The sequence below is a fragment of the Talpa europaea genome (genome assembly GCF_964194135.1).
Source record: "Talpa europaea genome assembly, chromosome: 1".
NCBI lineage: Eukaryota > Metazoa > Chordata > Mammalia > Eulipotyphla > Talpidae > Talpa > Talpa europaea.
The window spans coordinates 157,602,232-157,620,751 of NC_140073.1; the positions used below are offsets into that span (position 1 = coordinate 157,602,232).

The window sequence follows — 18,520 nt, forward strand, 5'->3', positions numbered from 1 at the left end:
CACGGCCACTGCTCGGACGGGGACCAGACGCGGGGCCCCCCATCCTGGCAGGAGCGCACTGGTGACCAGAAACACCCTCTCGAGAGGGAGAATGGATGACTCGCCCTCACCCCACCAAGGAAGGGGGTGGTCGGCCAGCCAGAGCCCACCGCTGCCCCGCACCCCTGCCCCTGCAGCCGGGCATGGCGGGAGAGGCTCGGCAGCGCTCCCCCCGCCCCCCAGCCGCCTCCCATCTGCCGGTGCAACTTATCAGGTAACCGGAGCCCGAGCTGCAGCCACCCCTGAAACAGGAAGCCGGGCCCTCGTGCGCCAGAGCCGCGGGCGGCCAGGGGATGGAGGCACAGCGGGCGCTCGCTGCCGCCAAGGCCGGGGACCTGGCCACCTTGGAGCAGCTGCTGGAGGCGGGCGCCCTCGGCCCAGGCATCACCGATGCCCTGGGGGCCGGCCTGGTGCACCACGCTGCCCGCGCCGGCCACCTGGCCTGCGTCCGGTTCCTGGTGGAGCGGGCCCAGCTGCCCGGCGACCAGCGGGCCCACAACGGCGCCACGCCCGTGCACGACGCCGCGGCCACCGGCAGCCTGGCCGAGCTGTGCTGGCTGGTGCGTGACGGCGGCTGTGGCCTGCAGGTGAGCCGGCCAGCAGCAGCAGGCAGGGCCGGAGCCCAGCAGGGGGAGAGGGCGGTGTGAGCGGAGCTGGAAGATCCTCCGGGCAGCCCTGGGCCGGGCTTCTCCAGGGCCTGGCCAGGAGTCTCCCCGGGGCTGGCCTGATGCCAGTCGCCGGCCTCTCCCCGCGCAAAACCAACTCCAAGCCCTTGAGAGAGCCAGGGCCACCCCCGAGGGCCCAGGGCTGCCCGGCACCGGGCACGGGGCACGCTTCCTGCCCCGCCCTCGCCACAGGAGCGCCCTGCTGGCCAGTGGGGTCCTGCCGGGGCCCATCAGGCCTGATGCGTGGGGCCTGCTTCCCAAAGGGCCTAGGAAAGGACCCCAGAGAAGCATGGTGGGCCCGGGGCTTGGGCGCTGTGGGCCCTGGGGGACGGCAGGGACAGCACAGGCCAGGCTGTGGGGACAGAAGGCGAGAGGGGTCCATGGTACAAAGAGGGGTCTCCGGGGCTCAGCGCTGGCTTGCCAGGGAGTCCTGCCGGCCCACCCTCTCCCTCCCTGCAGCCCAGTGTCCCCGAGTGGGCGCTGCCCCAGAGCAGCCAGCACACCCTTGCAGAGTCCTTAGGAGGAGGTCAGCGGGCTCTGGCGGAGCCGGGGGTGGGGGGGCAGCCTGACCCAAGGGGTCCCCGAGAAGGAGACCAGCTTGACTCCCCGTTGGCCCTTCCCAAGGAGGGAGGCGGGAGCGGGGCCCTGGGGAGCACCCAGGTCTGCGGGTCCCCGAGGGAGGGCACCCCTCTGTGTGGGAAGCAGGTGGAAATGCTCCTTGTAGCAGGCGCGTGGGTGCGCAGGTGGGTGGGGACAGAGGCCCAGAGGCGGGAGCCCAGGACCCGGCGCGGCTGACCCGAGGAGCCCGTCCAGCTGTGAGCAGAGGGAGGGCCACCGCTGTGCCCGAGAGGGCAGCGCCTCGGGTCACGGCTTGAACCAGGAGGCTTGAGCCTTAGCCCTGTGCTCCCCTGGGCAGGGCTCCCGCCCGCTGGCCTGTGCAGTGGGCCCTCCCGAGCCAGGGCCGGCTCCAGTGCTGGGGCTCACGGCTCTTCCCGGACCCCTAGGACCAAGATGCCTCGGGGGTCTCCCCACTGCATCTGGCCGCCCGCTTCGGACACCCGGTGCTTGTGGAGTGTCTGCTCCGGGAGGGCCACGCGGCCACCCTGGAGACACGGGAGGGGGCCCTGCCGCTGCACCACGCTGCCGTCAGCGGGGACCTGACCTGCCTGAAGCTGCTGGCCGCCGCCCACAGCAGGTGAGGCCACAGCACCGCCTGCCGGGCCGTCTGGGTGCACAGGTCGCGGGGGCCGCGCGAGCGGTGGGCTGTGCAGGCCGAGGTTCAGAGCTGGGGTCTGGAAGCCGTGGGCAGTGCAGGGGCCAGCCAGGCGCCGCGGGCAGAGGCCGGCCCCCGGCTGTGTGGCCGGGGAGCCCCTGGAGTGGCAGCGAGAACATCCAGGAAACTGCGAGAACAACCTCAACAGGAAGCTCCCGGGGGCATCGAGGGGCCCGGGGTGTGGGGGGGGGCCGTACACCTGAACAGAGTACGGGCCATATAGCGGATTTGGGGGGACATCACGTGAGGTCACTCTGCCCTGAACGGGGCCCCGCCTGTGTCCTGTGATGTCGTGCCCGCCCGGAGCGGGTGCTGGCTAGGAGGAGGGCGGGGGGTCTTCCCCAGAGCGTCCACGCTGCTGGCCCCATGCTGACCGGGCCTGGGTGGCCGGGGGGCTTCTTAGAGCTGTCGTGTGTGATTTCTGCCACTGGAAAACAGAGACTTCATGTTGACACACGCACGAATGCACACGCGCTGCACACAGTCACAAACATGCACACGTGCACACGGCTACAAGCGTGACGGCTGGTGTGCGCGTGTGCACACACTGAGAGACACGTGTATGTGCGCGCCTACACTCACACTACGGGAGGTCCGGGCCCTCGGCACGGCCTGAGCGGCAGGCGAGAGCCAGGGCGCGGTCAGCCTGGCAGCAGCTGGCCTCCCACGGTGGTCACTGGGGTCCAGGGTCTCACTGGCCCTGCGGCAGCATGCACGGGGACAGCGGGATGTGGGGAACCCTGTCCCTGCTCTGGGTGGGCGCACCCCCGGGCCTGCCCTGGGACGCTGGCCGGGCACCCAGGGAGAGGCTTGTTCTGCTTAGGGTGGCCCCTTTGATGGCGGGGGGAGGGGCTGCCCCCAGGCTACTCCCCGCTGGGAACTGGCCCTGGGGCCCCTTGGCCTCCCAGTGGATGGGGTGGGCGGAGCTGGGGTCCCTGGGTGCTGCGCCACCGGGGCACCTGATGGGTGACGCCGGGGCCCCGCAGGCGGGAAGGGGCGGGTGCAACAGGCTGGCCAGGTGACTGGGCCCTCCTCCCCTCGACCTTGGCCCTTGCGGGTGCTCCCACCCCCGTGACACCCCAAGCTCCCTCGGAACCCCCCCCCCAGTGGTGTGAACCGGCGGACGCACAGCGGCGCCTCCCCGCTCTACCTGGCCTGCCAGGAGGGCCACCTGCACCTGGCCCAGTTCCTGGTGAAGGACCGCGGCGCCGACGTGCACCTGCGTGCCCTGGACGGCATGAGCGCGCTCCACGCCGCCGCCGCCCGCGGCCACTACTCGCTGGTCGTCTGGCTGGTAAGGGGCCGCCCCGGGGGTGGGGCCTTCCGACCCCGAGCCAGCTCTGGACCAGCAGGGCCTGCCTGGGGTGGGGGCGGCAGCCCTCTGGGTCTCAGCTTGCCCACCTGCACACCGGGGCCCCACAGGGTGGTTGGGGGCACCCATGGGTGCCGCTGGGAGCCCTCAACTTTGACAGAGACCATCCACTGGGTGTCAGAGCCCAGGAAGACTTGAGGGGATGCAAGGGCTCCCTGTGCTCTGTAGCCAGTGCCTGGCCCGGCCCGCCGGCCTCTGCTCACCCCCTCTGGGCCCTTTCTGGCCTTGGCCCTGGAGGAAGCTCTGAGAAGAGCCGGCCAGGCCGGGTGCAGGGCCTCCGGGGGCCTGGAGCAGCTCTACTCAGCCTCGGAGGGGGCGGGACGGCGCCTGGACAGGAGGGGCGGTGCGGGAGGGGAGAAGCAGAGGCGCTGCGAGCCTCCCTGTGCCCCGCGGGGCGGTCCTCAGACCGCAGCAGGCCCCACTGCGCTGTTCCTCCCGGGCTGCCAGGCTCCCTGCTGCCCCTGCTGTCCAGACGCAGCCCCGCTCTGGCCCCGGGCAGAGCTGCGCCCCTGCCCTCCTGCCTGGGGGCCGCCCCGTCCAGCTGCGGCGCGCTGGTCGCCCCCCTCCTGCGCCCCAGGTCACCTTCACGGACATCAGCCTGGCGGCGCGGGACCGCGAGGGGGCGACCGCCCTGCACTACGCGGCGCGGGGCGGCCACGCACCCGTTCTCGAGCGGCTCCTGCTGATGGGCGCCCCCGTGGTGACGGACGCGTGGGGCGCGACGCCTCTCCACGACGCGGCGGAGAACGGGCACATGGAGGTGAGGTGCGGGCAGCGGCGCCGTCGCCCGCCCGCACAGGCTCCCCCTTACCCGTGGCTCCCCCCATCCGCGCCCTCTCCGGGCGCCCCGGGCGCAGGCTCCTCCCGGGAGAGCCCTGGCTGCGGTCCTGCTGGGCGCCGGGCAGAGCCGGCCAGGTCTGTGCTCGCCCCTGGCTGTTACCCGGATCAGTCCAGGGGAGGGGCCTCAAGTGGCCCCCCAAAAACAACACCCAGAAAGTAGGAGCGGCTGGGCTGCTGCTCAGACACTTAAGGCCCGAAATTGAGCAGGGCCTGCCCGGGGCAGCCTGTGTCCAGCTCCTGGGAGGCCACGTCTGAGGGGTGGAGACATACTCCCGCTGCGCCCCCCGCCTCGCAGCCCGTTCCATGGGGCAGCTCATCCCGCCCCCCACCCCCACCCCCACTTTGCTGTGTCACCCCTGCCCCCTGGGTCTGGGCAGGCTGCCCCGAGGAGTGAGCTCCGGCCTGGGCAGGCCAGGTCGGGGCAGCGCGTCACTGAAGTGAGTGGCCCCCAGCTGGAGCCGCCATCCCGGGGCCCCGCCTCGGTGCCCAGGGCACGGCACGGCCCAGGAGTCTGCAGGACACTGTCGTGAGCGACACCTCTCGCAGGGTGCAAGGAGGCCCCCCCAGCCCCCCCAGCCCCCCCAGCCCCTGCACGCCCCCAGCCTCCCCAGGCCCCCCACCCACCCAGCCCACGCAGCCCCCAATCCCCTAGAACCCCCAGCCCATGCCCTGCTGACGACTGTTTGACTTTCCCGGCTGAGGCCGAGGCCCCCACCTCTGCCCCCCACCTGCTCCGCAGCACCCCTCTCCTTGCCCCCTGCAGGCCTCCTCTCACCCGGTGCCCCGGCTTCCACCCCTACCTGGGGGGAGCCTCGGTGCCCAGGAGAAACGGGCAAATACCCCAGGGTTTAAAAGCAGCCGGGGGGGGGGCAGCGGCATTCAGCGCGGACGCTCCGCGGGCGGCGCTCCGTCCCCCCCAGGGCCGCCTGTTCCCGACGGCTCTGTCCTCGGCACGGTCACTCCCAGCTCGTCCAGGCCCAGGGCACCATCTCAGGGCCCCGGTTTGGAGCCAGCAGGCGGGACGGGGCGGCTGCGGGCTCGGGTCACGCGCGCGCCCCCACAGTGCTGCCGGACGCTGGTCTCCTACCACGTGGACCCCTCGCTGCGGGACGAGGACGGCTGCACGGCGGCGGACCTGGCGGAGCGCCGTGGCCACGGGGATTGCGCCCGCTACCTGCGGGAGGCCGCCCTGCGGGTGAGCGCCCCGGGCGCGGGCCCTGCCCTGGGGTCCCGCCCGGCCCGGCCTTCGCCCGTGGCTGGGGTCGCCGCCTCCTCGGGTGTCCTGGGGTCCCCTGGCACATTTCCCAGCGGGAGCACCGAGGCCCCCACATGCTCTGCCCTGGGGGTGTCCGGGACCAGCCGAGGCAGAGCCCTCCTCGGCCACCCCACGGGCCTCTGGCCACCGCCGTCCAGGAGCCACGCCAGGCGTCGGGCTCAGGGCTCTGGGCGCAGCAGGCCCTGGCTGAGCCGCCCGGGGCTGCGGGAGGGTGACCGTGAGGGTACGTTTGTCAAACCACCGACGGCGGCTGTTCCCGCGGGTCAAGAGGCCAGTGGCTGCCACTGCGTCCTGGGTGGGGACACAGCTGCTCCATCCCTCCTGGCCCCTGGGTGGTCACTGGGTGCACCTGGCCACTGCGACTCAGGTGGGCGCTGCCCACCACATCCAGGAGGAGGGTCCCACCTGCCTTTGGCCGGGGCCCCTGCCCATCCCCAGCCTGGCCATGCTGCCGTGCCCTGTCCCCGGCCTTCTGCCCAAGCAGGGGCTCTGTCCAGGCCCTCCCTCCCAGGCCCTGCCACCTGCGAGCCCCTCGGCCACCCCACCCAATGTTTCGGGGGACAGGGTGTCTCCCGACACCCCAGGCTGTCAGCCCAGCCTCCCTGGGCTCCTGCTGGCCCTCCCGTGTCTTGGAGTCATGGGAGGCCTCGAGGCCCGTCCCCTTTGCTCAGAATTGCCCAAGCCAGTCGCGCCTCAGGAGCCCCCGCCCGGCCTGCAGGCCAGCAGCCAGCCTGTCCCGCACGGCCGGGGCTCCCCGCTGTGTCTGCAGTGGGCACTGGGCGCCGTCGGGCTTGGGCTGGACCCAGAGCCTCTGTGTCCTTCCTCCCTCCGGGACGCGGGGCAGCAGGGGTGCCCAGATTTGCCACTGTCTGGGGCTGTCTAGGAGCCGCCTGCTCACTCACGGGGGGCGCCGTCAGCTGCCGGCCGCGGGGGCTGCTGCAATATTGATGGAAACGCGATACGCGGCCGCAGGGCCGGCCCTCCGAGTTGGGCTTGGGGAGGGGAGAAGGCCGTCACCTCCCCGCAGCGCTGCCAGCGTCCTGAGAGGGCAGCCTGGGGCACCAGGCCGGAGGGCCCCGGGGGAGCTACCAGGGGATGCCCCTCGTTAGGGGGTCTGTGGGGCTCCGGGCTGCCCTGCCCCGGCCCTGCCTCGAGTGCCCCACCCTCTGCTCCCTGCGGGGCTGGGTCTGCCTGACCCCGCTGGCTCCTGCTGGCCAGGCCCGACGGAGGCTGGCGGCTGTGCGGGCAACAGCTGCACCAGCGCCAGGCTCAGCCCCCACACATGGAGCGGCCCCTCCTGTCTCCACGGTGGCTGCCGTCCCGCTCGCCCCCCACCCCCACGGTCCTCGCACCCAGAGAGGCCCCTCCTGGCTGCAGGCGCCTGCGGGCTCTGCCGTGGCCGAGGCAGCCCCGGAAGATGCTGACTCCCTCCCCCAGGGCCCTTCGCGGTGCAGTGGAAACGGAGGCCCAAGAGGCCCAGGGGTGCCCGGGCAGCCTCCTCCCCAGTAACCAAATCTCAGCCGCGGTGACTGGCGTCGGCCCATCTGCGGGTCACGACCTCGGCCAGGGCGGCCTGACAGGCCCGTGGGCGCCGGGCTGGCCACCCCCATGCGCAATGCACCGGGCCCGGGCCCAGGGCACAGGAGCCGGGACCTCGTGCGGCCGCCGGCTCCCCAGGGCCGGGACCCCAAAGGTCGGGCCCAGCGCCGGCCACTCCTTGCGGCCCGCAAAGCCTCGGTCCACGTCTGGGGCCTGCACGAGGGGCAAGGGACGAGGGACGGCCATCGCCTGGGCAACCCCGCCCCACGGCCTGTGCCGGTTAAAAGGCGGGGCACCGTGACCAAAGCTGGGGTGGTGACCTGCGCAGGGCCAGTCCCCAGGCCTTCCGTGTGGGGAGAGATAGGGCAGCCCGAGGCACAGACCCCCAGGCCACACACGCTGCCCTGGGGGCAAAGTCCATTTCCTGGCCCGGGAGAGGGGGCCGCCGTGGCTGAGCCTCTCACTCTGCCAGGGGAGGGCGCTTCTGTCACCCCAGATTCGATGGGGGAGGGTCTGGGCCAGGCTATCCCAGGGGGCAGGGGTTGGGGGCAGCTGGCAGGACCCTCCTCTGTCCACCACCTGCCCGGGCCCGCCTCTCCGGCCTCCACCTGGGCCCTTTGCCCCCAAGTCCCTGGGAGATGCCGCCTGGGCCAGGGGCTGCTGCGCACCCAGGAGGCCTGTGTCGCGGCCGAGGACCAGCACCCGAGTCCAGCCGAGAGGGCGGGGCATGCGCTGGTCCCTCTGGCCCCCCTGCAAGCGCAGCCCGAGAGCTGGCTGGTCCCGCCGAAGAGGCAGAGGAGCCCACCGGGCGCCCCAGCCCTAGCGGCCCAGCCCGCGCCCCCTCCGCGCGGTGCTCCTGGCCAGGAGCAGGGCGGGCCCTCAGCCCTCGGGGTCTCCCTGCAGACTCAGCCCAGCTCTGCCACCCCTCGGGCTGGGGCCCGCGCGCTCAGCCTCAGTTTCCCTCTCTGTGCCGGGGTGTGCTGGGGAGTTCCGTGCCCTCTCCCTCTTCCGTGGCCCGGGAGACCCAGGTCCCCAGCCCCTCGCCACCCGGAGTCGGCCCCCTGGCGCTGCCCCGCAGGGCTGATGGCGGCCTGGGGCTCGCAGGTAAGAGATCCCGCCGGGCCACCTGACACCCGGGCCTTCAAACAGTAATGCGCCCCCCCACCCGGGGCGGCAGCCCAGACAGCCCCCAACACCCGGCCCTGCGCTCAGAGCCCGCGCCTCCAGCCCCGCTCGGCCCCCGGGAGGGGTGAGGTGCGAGGTGTGGCTTGTGACTGGGGTGCTGGAGGCGGGAGGGGGGGAGAGGAGGGGGGGCGTGCGCAACCCGGGGCTCACCCGAGGGCACCTGGGCCCGGCCGCTGACACGGCCCCTGCCCCGAGGCGGGCTGGGCCCCAGGTGGCTGTGCAGGGGGGCGGGCGGGCGAGGGGCTGGCCCGGCCGCTGCATCATGCGCGGGGCCGGTTAAGGCAAAAGGCTCCGGTTCTGGGGCAGCCGAGCACCCGCACGCAGCGGCTCTCGGGCCGGGGTGCGCGGGAGGCCGCACAGGGCTGGGGCCATGGGGGGCCCAGTGTCACCTTCGCGGGGACAGGGTGAGCGGCCTTGGCTTCCAGCTTTGAACCCGGCGCCTGCAGGCAGGGCCTGGGGCCTGGCAGACAGCCCGGTGCCCACCTGTCCCGCGGGAAAATGCTCGGCCGCCCCAGGAGGGCTGGGGGCAGCCCTGGGCCCGGCTCCCGCGTGGCTGGCCTGGCGGGCCCCGCGGTCTGGCACCCACTGGTCAGATGCAAAAGCGGAAGCTGGCGCCGCAGCCCGAGGGTGCCTGCAGGTCAGTGGTTCTTTCTGGCAGCCCAGCGGTCAGTGCCTGGGGTCAGTGCCTGGGGTCAGTGCTAGAGGGGCCAAGACAAGGGCGCGGGATGTGGGGTCTGCAGCCCCAGGGTGCCTCTCCCCGACACCAGACTCCCCGGGCTGGTCTCAGTCTCTGTGCCCAGGTGGCCCTGGGGACGTAGCCCGGGGCAAGCGGCCAGTCCCTGCCCGTCCCAGCCAGACACCGCGTAGTGGGCCTGGCCCGCGCCCCCCCCACCGGGGCCTCAGCCACACATGTTGCGGGGCTGGGAAGGGTCAGATCCCCATGGTGGGGGCCAGATGGGGCGCGGGCCTCTCCAGACGGTGGTCTCAGGACAGAAGTCAGAGAAGGGGTGTGCGTGTGTGTGCGTGCGTGCGTGTGCGTGTGCGCGTGTGTGGAACGCAGCTCCTGGAAGGCCTCAGGGAGCGGGACCCCAGGCCCCGTCCCAGCATCTAGCTGCCCAGCAAGCTGCCCCCGAAGGGAGTCATGAGCCGGCCTGGGTGGTGGGGCTCTCTAGGGGGTGCTGTCTTGGGGGATGCAGCAAGGGCAGGGGTGACTGGGAGCCCTGGTCACCCAGTGCAGGGCAGGTGGAGAGACACGGGGCAGAACCGAGGGGTACAGCTGCTCACTCCTGCACACTTAACCCTTTCTGAGCCCCCCCAGCCACCAGGGGTCTGGGCCAGGGCTGGCCCGCTGGTAACCCGCACCTGGGAACACCACGGCTGTAGTGAAGGCCCAGCTGGGCCCCTGCTGACCCGACCCCCCACCCCCAGGCGCCGCTCCTGATGACGCCCCCGCCGCCGCCCTTCCCCCCTCCTCCGCTGTCAGCTGCGAGGTGCTCCCTGGAGGATGGAAGAAGAGGGGGTTCAGGTCTCGGGAGCCCCACCTGTGAGTATGCATCTGCGGGGAGGACCACGAGGGCCTGGGGTGTGGCGGTGGGCACTGGCCTCTGCGCGAGGCCTGGGGTACAGTCCGCAGCCGCCCTCCTCCGGGCCTGGGGCCAGCCCGCGTGGACACAGCGGACAGAGCGGCGTGGGGCAGACCAGCAGGCCCACGTGGGCCCACGTAGCTAGCGGCGCCGGGGCGGCGTGCCAGAGCGTGCGTGCACGTGTGTGCGTGCGCGTGAGTGAGCGTGTGGGCCCGGGGGTGCACAGTGCTGCTGGCTGGGTAGGCCTGGCGTGTCTGCGGAGGGTGAGGGGGGTACGGGACAGGCGTGACGAGACCAGCTGACTGGGCCCCCAGACCCCCACCCTCCGCGCTCCTCGGGCTGTTGGAGGGGCTGAGGGTCAGGGTGGGGGCTGGGGGTGGGGTCAGGCCCTGTGGACACCTCGCAGTGAATGAGCTTGTCCTGGACACTGTGCTGGGCTGCTTGCTGGGTCTTGGCTCCCTGTCGAGGCCCCTCAGAAAAGCTGGGGTCCTGCCCCCGGCCCCCCGCCTGGCCAGAGCTCCTCTGACCCAGCTCCCTCCTCCAACAGCCTCTCCCAGCCCAGACTGGCCTGGCCAGCCTGAGCAGCCTCTCCCGAGGGAGCAGATCACCCGCGAAGCCCCCCCGAGCGCCACCTCCAGTGCCGAGGCCATCCCCACGGTGCGCCCCAGCCTGTCCCCCCAGCCCCAGCGTGTTCACCTCTGGCCACACAAGGTCACCTGCCAGCGGCCAGGAGCTTCCCTGCGGGTGGCCGTGGGGCGAGGGGACTGGCCGACTCTGAGGGTACCCTGGGAATTCCGGCACAGCAAAGCCACGTGTCACTCCGTCACAGACGGTCCCGGGCCCCTCCGCAGCCCCAGGGAGTCCCAGCAGCCCGAGCCCTCAGTCTGACCCCGGAACCCCGGAGGCCTCACGCCCCTCTAAGGACGCAGGCATGTCCCCGGTGCTCTGGGAGGAAGGAGGAGGCACCGGCTGGGGGGTGCTCTGCCGTCTCCCCTTTCTGGGCAAGAGGCGCCGATAAATCCAGCCCCCCTCCCTGAAGGGGTCCTGGGAGCCGTGAGAGGCCAGCAAGCGTGGAGGATGCCAGGCGTGCTCGCCCGGGGGGGGGGACAGAGCACAGGGCACACTGAAGGCCCTGACATGCCCCGCAGCCCACGGCCGCCCTCTGTCTGCAGCCAGTGCCCATGTGAGGCTGCCCATCCTGAGGCTGCCCATCCTGAGGCGTGCTCTGGGCAACCTCTTTGGGACATGCACAGGGAAGGGAGGTAGGCTCAGCGCCCCCACACCCAGGTCCCAGGCCCACGCCAGGGTTCCGCCCCGCCTCCCCGCGGCGCCCACTGCTGGGCCCCCCCATCGGGGCCTGTCCTCCGGGGGCCTGTCCTCCGGGCTGAGCCGGGCCCTGGAAGAGGGCGCGGGCCCCCGAGTGACCTGCCGGCGCCGGAACAGGGCACGGAGCCGGCGACTGAGGAGCCCCGGAGCGGCCTGGCCGCGCTGCAGCTGCACGGGCTGCCCTCGGGCGACCTCGACGGGCTGGTGCCCACGCAGGACGAGCGCGGTCGGCCCATCCCCGAGTGGAAGCGGCAGGTGATGGTGCGGCAGCTGCAGGCGCGCCTGGGAGCGGCCCCGGCCCTGGAGGTCCAGGTGGGCGGGGCGGGGCGTGGGGTGGGCGGGGCGAGGGCGGGGAGTGGAGGCGAGGGGCTGGGCATGGGGGCGAGGGGCGGGGCGTGGGGCGTGGGGCGGGCGTGGAGAGGGCGGGGCGTGGAGGCGAGGGGCGGGGCGTGGGTGAGGGGCGGGGAAGGGGCGGGGCCCAGGGCGGGGGCGGGCCCAGGGGCCAAGGCCAAGCCCAAGCCTTTGTCCTGAGCGGCGGGCGTGGGAAGTGGGGGCCTTGAGCCCTCCTCTGGGGTCCCCGGGGACCCACTGCCCAGCCTCTGGGGCCTCAGTTTCCTTTCCTGTCAGACAACGAGGTCGGCTAGAGCGAGGTCCGGGCGCCGCGCCCCCCCCCCGTGGAGAGGGGGCTCCCACTTTCTTGCATGAGCCGTGCGCCCCGGCCCCGCGTGGCCCCTGGTCCGGGCGGCGGGGCAGCCCCGCCTCTGGCGCCCGCGCTCCGGGAGGGGGTGAACGGCCGCTGCCCTGGGCGGGGGTCCGCGCCGGGAGCAGCAGCGCTGGGGGCGTCAGTTGGGCCGAGGGCTCGGGCCTGGGCTCTGAGCCGGGCCAGGCGGCCGTGGGCGCCCAGCCCTGTGGCCCTGGGACAAGCGCGCTCTGAGCAGAGGGAGCAGCGAGTGCAAAGGCCCTGGGGTGGGTGGCGCCGGCCCAGGAGGAGGCGCAGGGCTGCAGCCCCGTGAAGGGGGCGTCGGGCCGAGGCGGGTCAGAGAAGCAGGGAACGCCCGTGCGCGCCGGGTGGAGAGGGCTGTGGCACCACTTGGATTCGAACAGGCCCTCTGGCCACTTGCGGGCCGCAGTCTTAGACCCAGCCTGGAGGACGCGGCTATCTGCACCTTGCTCGGGAGCCGCCTGCCAGACAGTGCCGCCCCGTGTGTCTGTGGCTAAGGGACAGCCAGGGCCTGCTGCCCCGTCATACCAGTGCACACCACCCCATCGCCACGGAGCGATGGACAGCACTGCTCTGGGGTCCAGCCTGTCCCACGTGTGGGCTGAGGGCCGAGCAGGGTGGGGACTTCTGCCTCAGCCAGAAGCCCTTAAGAGCCCGCCTAGGAGCAGAGCCAGCGCTTGTGGAGAGCCAGGAAGGCTGCGGGGGCCAGCTGGGGTAGGCTGGACACGCCTAAGCCCCACTGGCCAGACCCTGACCGGCCAACCGTTGCTCCCACGTGCTGGGCCAGGAAATGGGAACTCGTGATGTCAGGACGCCCCTGGCACCACAGAGGCGGGGCTGCGCCGAACCTGGCAGCCAGGCACAGTCCCAGCCCAAGAAGGGGTGGACACAGCACTCCCTTGGGAAGCTGGAGGGTAAGCAAGTTGGCCCAGAGCCCCCCACAGGAGCCCAGCTAGGCCCCTCCATGGCTGCCCCCCTCAGTGTGCAAGCACCGGCTATATTGTGTTCCAGAGAAGGCTGGGGGGAGGGATGGGAGAAGCCACCGCCCAGCACAGAAGGCGCTGGGGGTTGCTAGGAGGGCCCTCAGGAGAGGAGCCTTGGGGTGCAACACTGAGGCCATGAGGGGTGGTTAGGAGGACGTGGTGGGTAGGTGGCAGAGCAGGGCACCTGCTCTTTTGAGGGCGCCCCCTGGGCCGTCTCTGAGGGGGCAGGGAAGCCGTCTTGCTCTCTGGCTGTGGGTTGGGCAGGCCAGCGCCCAAGCTAGGCCAGAGCCAGCTGTGTCAGGGCCCGCACTGGGGTCCCAGCCCCTGCAGGGAGTGTGTCCAATGGGGTCCTGCCTGACCCCACTGACCGCCCTCCCTGCACCCAGGATGGCAGCGTGGTCACGGGCCCCGCGGAGCAGGCGGCCTGGCGCTACTCACAAACCCACCAGGCCATCCTGGGCCCCTTCGGGGAGCTGCTGACCGAGGATGACCTGGAGCACCTGGAGAGGCAGATCGGGGAGCTGCAGCTGCGGCGCCGCTGCCAGGAGTATGAGAGCGAGCTGGGCCGGCTGGCGGCCGAGCTGCAGGCCCTGCTGCCCGCGCCCCTCGTCAGCATCACTGTCAACAGCCACTTCCTGCCCCAGGCGCCTGCGCTGGGGGGGCTGGAGGCCCCCACAGCCACACCCCAGGGCTCCGAGGGGGCCCCACAGTCCGCCCCCGGTGGGCAGCCCCTGCCCTTCTGGTGCAGCCACACGGCCCGGCTGGTGCGCAGCCTGAGCCTGCTGCTCAAGGCCATGAACGGGCTGGTGCAGGGCACAGATGAGCCGGCCGCCCGGGTCCCCCAGGAGGCCTCCAGGGAGGCCCCCGCTGGGCCCCCGGGGAGCACGGCCCAGCGCGAGATCCAGGAGTGTGGGGTGTCCGTGCAGATGCTGCGTGGCAACTTCGAGTCCGCCCCCTGCTTGTCCTGTGCCCCCGGCTCCTGTGTGCTGGGGGCCCGGCCCGGGCAGTGCCCGAGAGGATGCTGCCTGGCCCCTCCGCAGCCCCGTGGCAACCCCGTCGGAGGGGACCCTGGGCTGGGCCACGCGGAGGAGGCCAGCGACTCGGGCATCAGCTGCGAGGAGGTCCCGTCCGAGGCAGGCCCAGGCCCCGACCTGGCCAGCCCGCGCAAGGAGCGGGCCGTCACACTCTTCCTCAGCCACTGGAAGAGGGCGGCCTACGCCCCGGCCCTCTGGACGGCGGCCTGCAGGACCCTGGCGGTCCACCGGGCAGGCCCGCATGGCCAGGAGCCTGCCGGGGGCCCGGGGCTGGGCCACCTGTGGCAGCAGCACAGCGTCATCGCGCACCTGCTGGGCAGCTGGAAGGCTGTCATGGCCCGCGTGCCGGCCCGGCGGTTGCAGCGGCTGAACCGCCGCCCCCCCGGCCTGCTCTCCCCGGAGCAGTTCTTGCCCCATGTGGACGGGGCGCCTGCACCCTACGGCAGCCTCTCGCTGGGCCTCTTCATGCTGGGCTACTTCCAGCTCCTGGAGTGCGACCTGCCGGCCGAGGAGCGCCGGACGCGCCACCTGCTGTGCTTCGAGGTCTTCGAGCACCTGGGCGCCCACGGCTGGGAGGCCGCGCGGGCCTTCCACAAGGCGGTGACCGACGAGGTGGCCGCCGGCCGCCGCTCCTGGTCTGACGGCTTCGAGGACATCAAAGCCCGCTTCTTCGGCGCTAGCCGTGGTCCCGCCTGGGACACGGAGCCCGGCCGCAAGCCAGGCCTGACCCTGCCCGGGCCCCCGGCCCACACCACCGGCCCCGGCAGCGGCCCCGAGCCCCCCGCCTTGCGGCTGGGGTCCAGCTCCCCGCCCAGCAGCTTCAACAGCGAGGACATCTGTGGCTACATCGACCGGAGCTTCGCCTTCTGGAAGGAGAAAGAAGCTGAGATGTTCAGCTCGGGAGAGTGAGGCGGGCGCGGGGCGTGGGCCGGTGCTCGGGCTGGGCTCTGGCCATCTCTCCTCTCTCCCTCTCCTGCTGGAGGTGAGCGCCAGGGCCGGCCCCTTCTGCCGCGACCCTTCGTGGGACGCCCCTTCAGAGCCCTCGCAGAGCCCTCTCCGCCTCTCACCTGGCCCTGCCGTCGGGCAGCGCGCCGTCCTGGCCCCGCCCCCTGCGGAGCACCGACTTCCCTGGTCCCTCGGGTCCTGCTGACCCTGACCGTGTCCAGCGCCTCCGTCTGAACCTCACTGGCCCCGCCTCTGCTCCTTCAGGGACCTTGGGCCTTCGCTTCACCGCCCAGACGGCTCCCTCTGAAGCGGGACGAGGCGGGATTGGAGGGAACAGGCTTCTGCGGCACGGGGCCTCCGGGCAGGCCGTCCCGATCCCAGCGCAGCCGCCCGCCCGGCGGTCCTGTGTCCTGCTGCCGTGTCCTGCTAGTGCCGCCAAGGTCCTGGTCCCTGAAAGGCAGGGGCCAGCGGGCACCAGTCCACGGACCGCCTGCCAGGACACACGCCCGAGGCCCCTGCAGGCCCGTGCAAGCAGGGCGTGCAGAACGTTGCTGGAGAGGCAGCTCAAGGGGGTCCTCAGGGAGGCAGCACCTCACCCTCAAAGGCGGTGGCCAGGCCAGAGGGGGCGCGCACCAAGGGGGAGGTCACAGCCAGGCGCAGCACCGCCCGAGGCGACGGGCAGAGGACACAGTGCCCCAGAGGGCTCAGGTGCTGCAGGGGGTCGGGGGGCGGAATGCGACGGGCCCCGCGGCCGCTGGGGGCCACCACCCGGATGTGGGCCTGAGCCCGGGGCCCTGCGGCTGTCAGCTCCATCTCTGCCGGGAGGCCCGTGGCTGGAACAGGGCCTCCCCCCGCCAACTCGGGGTCCCACAAGGAGGGTCACAGGGGCGGGAGCCCCAGGCCCCTGGGCGCCACCCTGGATGCTGGATTTGAGTTTGCTAAATAGTCTCTGCTCCTGGCCGGCCCTGCCAGGCTGGGCCCCCAGGCACCCCGCGTGAGGGCATGGGGGGTCCTCCTCTCAGCACCATGCACCCGCCTGAGGCAGCTTCCACCCTGACCGCAGAATGGGGTGCCGAGCCGGCCCGACCCCCCAGGGGCATGGGGAGGGGCGGGGTGGGCTCGGTCCTGGGGCCTTGGGGCACGGTGTGCGGGGGGAGCTGGCCCAGGAGCGCTGCCGGCTCCAGGCGGAGGGGAGGCAGCGGGCGGAGGGGAACATGGCCCAAGGTGGAGATGATACCGCAAAGGGGCGTCAATGTTTGTCCTGAGAACCAGCTTGTAAATAAAAGACCTTATGGTCCCTGGACCCCAAATTGACCCAGATGAAGTCAGAGATGGCGCGGGCGGAGCGTGGAGTGGGGGCTGGGGACGGGCAGCCTCTGGGCCGTCCCCAGGCCACGCGCGTCTCCACGGGAGAGGCCGTCCCCAGGCGCACTCTGGGGACCACGGGGACAGTCGCTGCGAGGCGGGGGCCCACAGCACCGAGGTGCCCATCACGCAGCCGTCATCGGGGCGCTCAGGGCCCTCGTGCCCGCTGACGGGGCGGGCACCACTTCCCAGGCCTAAGGGGTGACGGCCCAGGGGGCGGGATTTGAGATCTGGCCAGAGACGACCGCGCAGACGAGCTCGGGCCAGGCCGGGGCCAGCAGGGCCCGCGGGCGCTCTTGGGCGTGGGCAGGTGGCGGAGGGCCCGGGTGCGCGTGGGCGGCCCCCGCTGCTGGACTCCTCCCTCACGGCGATCCGGGTCTCCCAGACGTGCCATGACCAGCGCACACGCCGTCCTCACCCGAAGAGCAGGCGCTGCCGGAGACCCGTGGCCTGACGTGAGGGTCGGCCCTGACCCTGGGGTCCAGTGTCCCAGGCTGCCCGGCCCAAGGCCTAGTCTCTATGCCGTGTCCCCAGACGGCCAGCAGGGCGGCCCCTGACCGCGGCCCGGCTCAGGCTGCCCATCCCTCCAGCCGGTGGAGGGAGCATCGCCCTTCCTGTGCGTGCGTGTGCATGTGCATGTGCATGCGTGTGTGTGCACGCGTGCTCACAAGAAAGCATGCCTTGGTTCCCCCCGGCACTCTCCCTGCTGTGGGCCTGGAGACAGCGAGGCTGGGGAGATGGGGAGGGTCCCCGCCCTCACCCACCCGTGGGAAGCCGGGGCCCAAGCTGTGGGATCCTGGCACTGCCAGGGGAGGGCCTGGGCTGGGTGGGGCAGCCGGGTTGGGTTAGCCTGGGCTGGACTGGGCTGAGCGAAGTGGACTGCAATGGGCCGGGGGCCGTGTGGAATCGGGCAACCTGGCGAGTCATGCAGGACGGCACCCTTGGGAGCGAGGCCGGGCCGGGTGCTGCTGATGCGCCCTGCCCTTGGCCACCCCCCACCGTCAGTGGGGCAGCTGCCGTGCTGTCGGGCAGGTGACGTCTGCCCTGGCATCCAGAGGCCTTGAGAAAGTTCCCGAATTTAGGGAGTGAGGGTTGCCTCCGGGGGCCGTCAGAGCCTCAGGAGGGAGGGACCCCCCCCAGCACCCGGGAGCCTGGGACCTACGTCTGGCCTGCTTGGCTCTCACGACCACGAGCGTGTGTGACCCCGTGTGCCTGTCCCCAGCCCAGGGGCGCTCCGGGGGCCTTCTCCCTGCCTCACGGAGTTCTCTACCCCGGACCCCAAGTTGCGAGGCCCTGCTGGCCGTCCTGACAGCAGATGGAAGGGCCAGTCCCCAGGGGAGGCCGCACCTGCCGTCCTGAGCAGGACCCAGCAGGTCCCCTGAATCCTGCTGGCAAACTAGGACAGAACTGGGGGAGCTGCGCGCCCCTCCCCAGCCAGTCCAGGGCCCAGGGTGGGGTTCGGCACAAGTTCACCCCAGAATGTTCCTGCTGTCGGCCCCTGGCCCACAGCCCCGCAAGCCTCGGCCTTCCCAGCCCGGTGCCCGGCGGGCGTGGGCTCTGGAGCTCCTGGCCGGGAGGGCCCTGGCCTCTCCCCACCCGCCCCCCCGCCCCGGGCAGACGCAGGCTAAAAATACCCCCGAGCGCGTGGCCGCCAGCCCCGCCCGCCGCCCACAGGCCTCCAGCCCCCTCGCCAACGCCAGTCCTGTGCTCCGGCCCGTGTCCTCAGATGGGTCCAGGGGTCGACGGAGAGGTAGGATTCGGGGGCTCCGGACAGGGCTCGGGGGTGGGGTGGGCACCAGGGCGGAGAGGAGCGGGTCGCAGAGGGACAGCCCGGCCAGCAGAGAGCACAGCCTGGGTGACGTGGCCAGAGGCGTCCATGCAGGCCACGTCAGGCCCTCGAGGAGAGGTGGGGGCCGAGAGGACTGCGGGTCTCCTGCTGGACGGTGGGGGGAGGCAGGACCGCGCATCTGACCGCAGCGAGGCCACAGCGTCCGGCGGCCGGAACTGGGTTCAGGCCCTTTGCTGTCCTTCCCTTCCGGCCCTGTGCCCCCCACCCCCGACCGGAAGCCCCCGCCGGTGCGGGCTGCAGAGCGGCAGCGGCAGCAGACGGGAAGGCCCCTCAGGCGGTGGCCAGGCACGCCCGCCCGCTGGCCCGGCACGTGGCAGCTGGCCAAAGAGCCACAGCCAAGACCAGAACCCGAGCCTGGGCGGCTGCCCCGACCCCTCTCCTCCCCCAGCCCCACCTTCCCTCGGAGGCACCGGCACCCCCACCCTGGTCACAGCGCCCCTGGACAGAGTCAGGCAAGACGGACGCTGGCGGGCCCCCCGAATGTCCTGTCCGTGCGCGAGCAGATCCTTGGGCCTAAGTGGACTT

At 72.5% G+C, this 18,520-nt stretch overlaps 1 protein-coding gene across 1 annotated transcript; it reads left to right on the top strand.

Moving 5' to 3' along the window:
* Positions 1-293: 293 nt before the first annotated feature.
* ESPNL (espin like) lies at positions 294-14,745 on the top strand (the record flags this gene model as incomplete). The annotated part of the gene is made up of 9 exons (XM_084244426.1): positions 294-626; positions 1,709-1,899; positions 3,085-3,271; positions 3,927-4,109; positions 5,253-5,384; positions 9,618-9,732; positions 10,320-10,429; positions 11,216-11,410; positions 13,189-14,745. The coding sequence occupies exons 1-9, from the start codon at positions 333-335 to the stop codon at positions 14,743-14,745; spliced, it is 2,964 nt and encodes a 987-aa protein (XP_084100552.1). The 5' UTR covers positions 294-332.
* Between the last annotated feature and the right edge of the window lie 3,775 nt (positions 14,746-18,520).